Below are 10,773 nucleotides of genomic sequence, written 5' to 3'. Positions count from 1 at the left end.
TGCTTTTTAACGAGAAATGTGACTATTGTGTTTAATTACAAAAAGGCGTATAACATCTACAATAATAAATTAATCATGGAAAAAGACAATTTAAAGCATCAAAATATTCATCAAATCTAGTAGTATTTTTTAATATAAATAATTGATGTAATTATGCTCCAACCATCAACGATTTGATGATCAACGACTCGATATCTCTCATTGCGACAATATAACCCTACATTAGCTACACACAACTAATTTAATTTATGATATTGGAATCCGACCTTCATCTTGATATTAATCTTATATATATGCATTATTATATTAAAAAGTAGTAATGTTGTTTTTATGTTGGAACCATGGCTTGCTATGCTTTTTAAGGATAAATGTGACTATTGTTCGTGGTCAATTACAAAAGGCATACAACATCTACAATAATAAATTAACATGGAAAAAGACAATTTAAAGCATCAAAATATTCATCAAATCTAATAGTATTTTCCTATATAAATAATTGATGTAATTATGCTCCAACCATCAACGGTTTGATAATCAACGACTCGATATCTCTCATTGCGATAATATAACCCTACATTAGCTACATACAACTAATTTAATTTATGATATTGAAATCCGACCTTCATCTTGATATTAATCTTGCAACACAAAAAATCTCTAAAAAGAGGGATACCAAAAAAGAAAATATTTATTGAACAATCACATAACACTATTCAAAACAAAAAATAATAATAAATAAATCACATACCAAAAAAAAATGATAGCAATTCTTTTAGATGTATCAAAATATTATAATATAAAATAATTAAATTACAAATCAACATTTAAAATGTAGGCCATTAACGATGTATTGACTTATCTATTAAAATATAGGCCGATTAAAATATGGTTATTAGATCAAATCTCTCCATCCTCATTTATAGTTTATATTGCTTTTATAACTCATTCGCAACAAAAAAATAATTATTAGTTGTTTAAAGACCATTCGATATTTGCCTAGAAAACCTTTATGATGTATGATTGTAGGGCTTAAGATAGTGAGAGTGAAATTAAAAGAACAATTTCTTTGGGTTGAAAGCTGCTTGATTTGGCCTTGGATTGTTTTAATAGCATTTCAATTTCAGTCTCTTTCCCTTTCTCTTTCTGCATTCCCTTTCTACTATGTATTTTCTATTACTCCTACAACTCAACCACCATCATTTTCCATTCAATGCTTAAATTAGCTATATTCAAAGATTAGAAAGTTTAACAAGTAATTAAACCCTAATAATTTCTTCTATTTTTTGTGTATACATATTCATATTCAATTCATTTGTTGTTTTGCCTTTAACTTTTGTGCTAATCACATACCAATTTTTTCTACAACGGAGTAATGTGAGTGAGTACCGTGTTAGACATGTGTAAGTGTTCAAATTTCAAACAAAATTAAAATTTCAAGTGTTTTGGTCTAAAATGAAGTGTCTCCACGGTTACACTTGTTAATAGTACGTGTAAGCGAATCCAACATGACATTTGATAAGAATTGAAGAGCATGAATAACGGATGACTTTTGAGTGGCTAGAATATAATTGTAGTCATTATATTAGATAAAATCCCAACCATTAATTTTTTTTGACTTAATATAAACTGTTGATTTAGATAATTATTCATTTTTTTTTTTAAAAAAAAACCATATAGGATAATTGACCAAAAAAAACACGTTCTTTGATTCAGTTTCTCCTTCAATATTTTGATCCATGATCCTCTCTCTTTTGGAATTCTTCTCTATTTATTTAGATTTTAAAGGATTATAACAAATTAAAATACAATGGAGATAATTGTTGATCCAAATTTTTCAAAAAAAAAAAAAAAAAAAAAAATCATAAGAACATGAGTATGTCATTGAAGATCAAATCGAAATTAACGGTTTTCATGGTCATGCATATTTTACTTTAAGCTTTGCCCAACAAATGAATTCAGGAGGTCAGGAGGGGAAGGATCAATGGAACATTCAATAGATCAAGAAACTTGGACATTGATATGAGAAACAATTGGAGATTAAATACAAACATGTTTCATGTTTGATTACAAAAGAGAAGCAAAACAAAGTATTGAAGGAGAAACTGACATAACTTTTTTTTTGTTTTTTTTAACCAAATAAATTTTAAAAAAACTAAAAAGTCATTTTTAATTCCCAATCAACAGTTTGTGTTAGTTAAAGTAGATGAAGGGTTGAGATTTAATCTAATATAATGGCCACAATTTTAGTATAGCCATTTGAAAACTATCCCATGAGTAACATGATTTTAATTAAAACTTCATCACTCATTATTGTCAGAATATTAAGAAGGTAGAAGATTTGAATAAGGGAAATTTAATTTCATTAAGTTGAGGGAGGCCAATAATCAGAAAATACAATGCAAGTTTCTCTTAGTAATAAACAAAAATTGTTTGTCGTATGACATTTTTCATAAATAAATCAACAACTTTTTCATCAATGCGGTGGGTTCCATATTTGATGGTGATTGGATAAAATTGTTGATTTATTTACGAAAATGCCATGTGATAAACAATTTTAATTTTTGTTTATTATAAAGAGAAACTAGGGCAAGATTGCTAATGCATGACTTCAATGGAAGAAGTTAAATTTAAATGATTTGAAAAATTAAGGGTTTAATTTGCAAAAATGGAAGAGGGTCATCATAATGACCACAAGAGACAGATTCTTGATTCATGTAACCGACCCCGTCCTTAAGAAATTACGTTGTGTTGTTATTGTAAACGGATTTTGTATGCATGGATGATCCATAGAACACTTGGAAGGTTTTGTGGAATTTGATAATTAGAAGCCAACATTTTAACAATTGTGGCAAAAGTTTGTTGACAACTTGTAAGCTTACACGATCAAGGCATTAATCCTTTCCAATTCGCATTGGGTTGGAAAAAGACAGCTCATTAATTACAAGTTCACAACTTCCATTGCATTAAATAATATGTTTGTACAATGTACTGGTAATTGTTTGTCTTGTTCTTATTCAAGTACTTCAATTAAAATCAAACAGACATTATTCAATTCAGTTAAGGGTAATTCTTCTAATGTTTTATGCTTGCACTATAACATTGACGTCAATCAGTTAATTCCTTACATGATCGATAAATTTGGATACGGTACAAGTTGGTTTTTGGGTTGTTTTGGGATCATTATGCTTGTATTTTCGAGTTATATTTTTTTTGGTTTTGGGCAGACATTTTTGTCCTAACGCTTTTTTTTTTAGGTACTGCAATCATATGCTGCTAGATTAGGGGCAGAATACTTGTCTAGTAATAACTTGTTGCTTGAAGAAGAACCAGAACATTGCTTTTAGTTTGTTCATTTCCTGTTGTTGGACTAGATCTTTTTTGCACAAATCAACTGTAGATTTAGATGTTGAGTTAAATACAACAGTATATCCGCAGTAGGTAAAACACGAAACTAATAAACGAAACTTCCTTAAAAAAGAAAAGAAAAAAAAAAAAAAAAAAACTAATTAATAACTTATGACTTTATGAGGCGGATATAGAATTACAAAATTGGTAGGACACTACTGATGGTCAATTATACTTGTTTAGTAACATTCTTTTGAAAAAAAAGGTTAGGCACGTGCTGCTCAGGCTTTTACTAGGGCCCATCTGCCTATGAAATACCCTATTAATATATCAAATTTTTATAAAATTTACATATATTCATAATAAAAGATAATACTCACATAAATGATTAGAGCGTGTAATGAAAAGTGTTGCATTTTTAAAAGTAAGAGGAAGTATTAAGGGAAAAAACTTACTGTACTCTCATGCATCACAGAGGAATGCAGGTTGATTATACTTGCTAGTATGAGAGAGTACTCGTGCATTGCGTGTCACTCAAGAAATGGAAGTTAAAGATAGGTTTAAGGCAGTCTTGTTTCTACCAAATGTAACAATTTTTGGTTCATATAGCTTCCTGTGCTTATCTGCTACATAACAAGCCTAATGTTTCGAGTATTATCACTGTTAAGATTTATGAGAATTTGCTTCTGAAATATTATGATGTAATTGTGTTGTGCTATTATTTTTTCTCAGGGATCAATTAGTCCCATCTCTTAAGGTACATAATACATGAAATTGTGTTTAGAAGTTAGAACTAACAACTATAGATTGTTCTTCATGTACTTTGTATATCATATCTTATTATTTCTGATGAAAAGATCTAGGTGTAGTTGGAATATTTTTTTTCAGGTCAATGATCTTTTGTTTAATCAAATATTATCAATATTATTATTACATCCAAAGCATCTGTAATGGCATCCAAGAATCAATTTTTCGATATTAAAATAATGCTACTAGTAATAAACAACTCTACACTAAGCAAAGTATCTATTTGTGAATGATTCCTGTGGAATTTAGCAGCTTCATTCTAACATCAATGGCTGAAACTGCATCCAACAATGATACTCCAAATATTGGTGCCTCGGCTTCAGAGTGCAACCATACATACGACGTTGTTATAGTAGGAGCTGGGATAATAGGCTTGAGCATTGCAAGGCACTTTCTACTTCATTCTTGCCTATCTGTTGCCATTGTTGATGCTTCCACTCCTCTCTCTTCTGGTGCAACCGGTGCTGGTATGTGTTAACTAGTACTCTTTGCACGGTCTTGAAGACCGAACTTTGATCACTGTTTTTTCTTATTAGATAGTTTTATAATCTTGAAGGATATACTCATGTGACAATACTTCATTCAAAATTTTTAATATTGACTAATTGTAGGGCAGGGCTACTTATGTATGATACATAAAACACCGGGAACTCCTCTGTGGGATCTGGCTATAAGAAGCCAACAATTGTGGCAGATGTTTGTCGACAACTTACAAGATCAAGGCATTAGTCCTCTGCAATCAGTAGGATGGAAGAAAACAGGTCATTGTTAAAGATTTCTGATTTACTGAAAATTAGTTCACTCGCGGTAAAATTTTAGTGCATTCAGCATCATGTACAGAATTTGTACTAGTTCTATTTGGAATAATGTCATCTCATGTGGTTATGATGTACACTGCAAGGCTGAGCTGATAGCGAGTTCAGATGATTGGAAAAATGGATCTAATGTTATAGAATTGGTGTAATGGTGTGATTAGTAACATAACATGTCTGAGATGATCAGTTGAAGGAGATTTAGTGATTTCATGCTGTTCTGTTTTAATCAGGCAGTGTGTTAGTTGGTAGAACCAAAGAAGAAGCCGAACAACTGAAGAAAAGGGTGCAGCAGCTATCTAATGCAGGACTGAGAGCAGAATACTGGTCTGGCAGTAACCTACAGCTGAATGAACCAGAACTTGCTGTTGGTCCTGAAGGTTGTGCTGCCTTTCTGCCAGATGATGCACAAATAGATGTGCATAGCGCAGTTTCTCTGATCGAAAAGGTTCATTTTAAAAAAATACACACTTGTGCTTCTAGGCAATTCAATCTAGCTTTCAATTTGCCTACTAATTTGGTATGATTTCATTAGGACAACAAACACTTCATACCACATAATAGATATGCCGAGTTTTATAATGATCCTGCTGTATGTTTGATAAGGTGAGAGTTTTTCTTCTCGAAATTAGATTATAAGGATGGAATGATACTGTCAGACTGATCATCTTTATGCAGATCTAGCCAGGATGGAAAGATTGATGCTGTTAAGACTAGTAACAATAACGTTTTGCGTGCCAAGGAAGCTGTTGTTGTTGCAGCTGGTTCTTGGACTGGATCATTGATGCAGAAATTAACTAGAGATCTTAATGTCACGATTAACGTTCCAGTACAGCCTAGGAAGGTAAATAAATCACTATAAGCTTATTAACCAAGTAAAATGCGTAGCCTAGAGATGAGCGCCTTTTTGCTTTGTTGATTTTTGCAGGGTTATCTACTTGTTTTTGAGAATTTCAAGTCTATCCTTAGACTCAATCATGCAACTATTGAAGCTAGCTATGTTAATTATCAAAAATCATCAACTGAAAATAGCAGCAAATCAACTGATGTTTCAATGGCAGCAACAATTGATGCAAAGGGAAATCTTCTTGTCGGTATAAACTTACTCCTTAAGTTGTACTCCGTGATACATAATTGTCCCGAGAATAATGTACACTATTGAAATGTTGCAAGTACATGCCATTGAACTGAAAACTAATAATAGATATGTTCGATCTCACTGTCATCGATATATTTTAGGGAGTAGCAGACAGTTTGTTGGATTTAATGGAGACCTGGATATGCACATTGTTGAGCAGATATGGAAGCGCAGCCAAGAGTTTTTCCCTGCTTTGAGAAACTTCTCCCTTGAAAGTTTAAGCCAAGAAATGAAAGTTAGGACAGGGTTTCGCCCTTACAGTAAGTTCCTAACTGTAAAGAACAAAAAGACTCACTCCGTCCCTAGATAATAGGCCACATATATGAGTTCCTTCCTAGCTTAATATAACTATCCTTAGCTTGTTATTATGGAACGAGAGACAGTTTATATAATATCAGTAATTTCTGTTTCATACGCCGTATATAAAAGTGCCTAAAACATATTTTTGCTATGACATATGAATGAAGTGCCTGATGGAAAGCCGGTCATTGGGCCTATTTCTTCCATGCCGAATGTCTACCTTGCAACCGGACATGAAGGTGGAGGAATCAGCATGGTAAATTACTGTTTTTTTTTTTTTTTGTAAGAATTATGGAAACTGAAAAATACATCAGATTATGTAAATTTTTGGTAGATAAACTGACTTTTATGTTATGTTCAGGCTCTTGGTACAGCTGAACTGATTGCAGATATGGTACTGGGAAATTCCTTGAAACTTGATCCTACGCCTTTTGCTGTGGAAGGCCGATGCTGTTGAACTAACATAGTTTTCGCTTCGTATCCAAAATCCAAGAATGTTCTTGATTTTGCATGAAAATGAGCTGATTATGTTGGGATCTTTCTTATAAAAGTCTGTTTTTAAAGGGCATGTATCAGTATATATAACAGTTCTGAGAATTTGCTCCTGATGTATTATTATGTGACTTCTGTCAAGAATCATATACTTCTCTTATTTCCATCGGACCTTGTTCTCTTCAATTAATTTTGATTATTTTACGAAACATCACTAATTAAACCTACATTACAAAGGTCAAAGGTGAGGTTTAATTTAATCACCGAACCTCATTAAATGAAGATCACACTTATTACCAACATAGCTAGAAATAATATCTACATCACATAAAGAAGAATATAATATAAAAGGAAAAAATACACCTTATCCGTTTAATTTCGTGTCGACCTAATTATGTAAATGGGTCGAGAATATTTGATCCAAACCCACTTATTTCGTGTCAGGTTTCTGTCGAATTATCGTGTCGTGTCAACTTTTGACCGCCTTAAATGTCCTCGTAAAAAAATAAAATAAAAACAGTGCTAAAAAGCAAACGACGCCGTAAAACAACCATTTTACAAGTTTAACAACAACTCCGTTTCGCACAATACGCTCTTTGCTCCTGACTGAGGAGAGAGACTGAACACCAAATTGGCGGAAATTCATTCACTTCTAGGGTAAATTTTCCCTCAATTCTTTCGCTTTTTCGATTAATTTCTGCAATTCTTTTGCTTCGATTAATTTTCACAATTCCATGGTTTTAGACATCCTTTGTAATTTCTCCATTTTCATTGTATTTTTGTAATTGCTGCGATATTGAACATGGAAATTCTGGGAATTTGATTATAGGTTTTCCAGATTATTCTTTGTTATCGTTTTTTGTTTGAGTCTCGTTAATTATTTTGTTTGTAACGTTGATGAATTGTACCATGTTTGTTAATTCTTTTCGTTGTAGATATTTTTTTGTGATCAAATTATGTCGTTCAATTGTAATAAAATGCAATTTTAACATGGAAATTCTTATTATTTACGGGTGATTTCCAGGTAAATTAACCCTTTTTTAGTCATTGTTTAAACCCTAATTTCTTGTAGTTTGAGTCGATTCCCCTATTTATAACCAGTTCTAATTTTGTATCGTTTTTATGGAAAATCTCTATCATTATCATGCTAGTTTTAATGTTGCTGATGATTTCTAAGCTCTGACTGCATCATAGAAATTGTAATAAAAAAGAGTGCTTTACTTCATTCGTATGATCGTCTGATTCGTATTCGTCTCTTGCCAGCTTAAATTGGGTGGGTTTTTTTGTTGGCATTTGTTTAGCTTATCTATTTCTTTTAGAGGAAATTACTCAAACATAGTAAATTTAGTGGAAAACACTTATAGATTGGGATATCCCATTTCCTGATCATCACATCACTTATAGTATTGTGCTTCAGGATCTCAAAGTCGTATGTGATCTTCGAACCTCTTCGAGAACAAATGGAAATGTGCAGAAATTGAGCGTCTAAGTGTAATGTATCCCCATGAATGCTTTATCTCAGTTCTGAACTCTGAACCAATTGGCTGTGTGTTCACTAGGTAGTTCCTTTATATATGCACTAGATAGCCGGACTTGCTTGCTTCTGACTATGTGCATTGCTGAAAGACTAACATGTACAATTAATCCCTTCTTTAGTTTTCTTCAAATACTCTGGTTGCCTGGCAAGAAAAGTGACTTAACACCTTTGTGATATGTAATTGCTACAACTCCCCAGAACTTTATTTTGGTTGCAGGCGCTAGTGCATTTGCTTGTACATTATGGAGCTGAATAAAATCAAAGGATCTTTTGAGCACGTGGTAAAGAAGCGAAAATTATCATCTTCCAAGTGTCATGAAGTGGTTGATACTATCAACCATGAACTTGAGCATGCTTTATCAAGAGTGCAATCAGATCAAAACCTTACCGTTCCAGAGGATCCTAAATCCATTTTGAGGGATCTGAAGTCCAAGCTTTCTGATTATGGCTCAGAAAAGGAGCTGGAAAACTCACAGAAAGAGCTGAACTTACATCTCAACAAGTCGCAGAAGCTCCTTGAGAAAGTACTGAATCCTGATATATCAAAGGGGAACAGAAAGATTGACTTTGATGTTCAGACAATCAATCAGATTATCATAGATCATCTCTTTTTCAAAGGCCTGTTTGATATTGGAGACTGTTTAAGTAAAGAGGCAGTTATCCCAGAAGTTAATGTGCTACGATCTCAGTTTTTTGAAATGTCCCAGATTCTGGAGGCTCTTCACATTGAGAATTTGCAACCTGCCTTTAACTGGGTCTCTGCCAACCATGAAAAGCTCAGAGAAAATGGTTCAAGTCTTGAGCTGAAACTTCATCAGGTGCGATATGTGGAATTACTGAAGCAGGGGAGCCAAACTGATGCCCTGAATTATGCCAGAAGCAACCTTGCTCCTTTGGCTACTTTGCATATGGATGAGGTTAAAAAACTCATGGCCTGTCTTTTATGGATAGGAAAGCTTGATAAATGTCCTTATTGGGAAAAGTTGGCCATGACTAATTGGAAAGAGTTGGCTGATGAACTATCGCAGCAGTTCTGTGTGCTGATAGGCCGTTCTTGTCGTCCACCATTGGCGGTGGGTGTAGAAGCAGGATCTGAAGCATTGCCTATTCTCTTGAAGCTTGTGAATCTGAAGGCTGTGAAACAGGATTGGCAAGGGATGGAGGAGCTTCCATTTCCTGTGGATCTTGGAAAGGGTTTTCAATTCCATTCGACATTCATATGCCCAGTGACTAGGGATCAAGGAACTCCAGAAAATCCCCCCATGTTGCTGCCTTGTGGACATGTGCTGTGTCGGCAATCAGTAATGAGTATCTTCAAGAATAACAGCAGGACCTTTAAATGCCCTTGGTGCCCCCGTGATAATATAGCAGTTGCACAATGCAGGCAACTGCATCTCCCATGATGATTGTATAGTCCCTTTTAGTTACAGTTGTCTCGTGCGTAGAGATTCAGAGAACAGATATCTCAGGATTAGAGTATTTGTATTTATCAAGTAGTAATTCTCATTATATAAAGCTAGTAACAAATTCACAGCCCAGTTGGTATGTTTTGAAGTTACATTTCTGAGGTACAGTATAATATTTGTCAATGCTTATATTTTTGTGTAAATAGTGAAGGAAGTGATATTCCTATGGTTGGACTCAGTTGATGCACAGTGAAAGCCTTTTGAGGCCACCGAAGTACGAAGTATAATTCAAAGTTAATGGGAAGGGTCTGATGTATTCAGAATTGTTAAGGTGTTCAACGATTTTAATTTTTCATCAAGGCATTTGTTGAAGTTAGTTGTTGAGATTTCACTGTTAAAAACACACCAAGTCTTTCACTAGTACGCTGCTAAGCTAGAAAGATCGATGGAGTTTACATCATTATCAACCTCACCCCCCCCCCCCCCCCCCCCCCGGCCCTCCCCCTTCACATAGCCTGAGCCAAAACAAGTTAGGCAAATCGGGTGAATACCCCTCCCATCCCACTAAAATTGCCCGTTTAATCACGTGAGAGCTAATTTTGGGTAAAAGACATAGGTCGGAGACTCGGAGGGAGTACCTAACACTCTTTGAACTTGCTACAATGTAAAGTTTTATCATTTAGTATACTTCATAGTAAACTTGCTACAATGTAAAGTTAAGTATAAGCAATATGAACATAATCCTAATCGAGTTCGACCAAATGAATTGACATTAGCATATTTAATGGAATGTTTCAAACTAAAAAGTAGACTCCATAAATAGTAACAATATTTGTATGAAACAGAGAAATCTAAAATTCAAGAGAAATCTGCAAAAATAGCTCCAATTAAAGGGAAGCATTGTTCATACTTCATAATCAACATATTCAATAAGTC

At 33.8% G+C, this 10,773-nt stretch overlaps 1 protein-coding gene and 1 pseudogene across 2 annotated transcripts; both read left to right on the top strand.

Moving 5' to 3' along the window:
• Positions 1-4,220: 4,220 nt before the first annotated feature.
• On the top strand, positions 4,221-6,859 carry LOC145588452 (uncharacterized). The gene is made up of 9 exons (XM_081645099.1): positions 4,221-4,619; positions 4,764-4,913; positions 5,198-5,412; positions 5,500-5,570; positions 5,643-5,808; positions 5,893-6,058; positions 6,204-6,362; positions 6,570-6,658; positions 6,764-6,859. Exons 1-9 carry the CDS (start codon positions 4,382-4,384, stop codon positions 6,857-6,859), a joined length of 1,350 nt encoding a protein of 449 aa, XP_081501225.1. The 5' UTR covers positions 4,221-4,381.
• A 578-nt stretch (positions 6,860-7,437) lies between these two features.
• LOC145588451 (protein RMD5 homolog pseudogene) lies at positions 7,438-10,061 on the top strand (annotated as a pseudogene). Its single transcript, XR_014101595.1, has 2 exons — positions 7,438-7,551; positions 8,649-10,061. The product of XR_014101595.1 is annotated as a protein RMD5 homolog pseudogene (transcript).
• Positions 10,062-10,773: the final 712 nt, after the last annotated feature.

Source organism: Chenopodium album, chromosome 17 (assembly GCF_948465745.1).
Source record: "Chenopodium album chromosome 17, dcCheAlbu1.1, whole genome shotgun sequence".
In the NCBI taxonomy this organism is placed as follows: Eukaryota; Viridiplantae; Streptophyta; class Magnoliopsida; order Caryophyllales; family Amaranthaceae; genus Chenopodium; species Chenopodium album.
The sequence above is the reverse complement of the archived record's forward strand: the minus strand, read 5'-3'. Positions and strand labels throughout refer to the sequence as shown.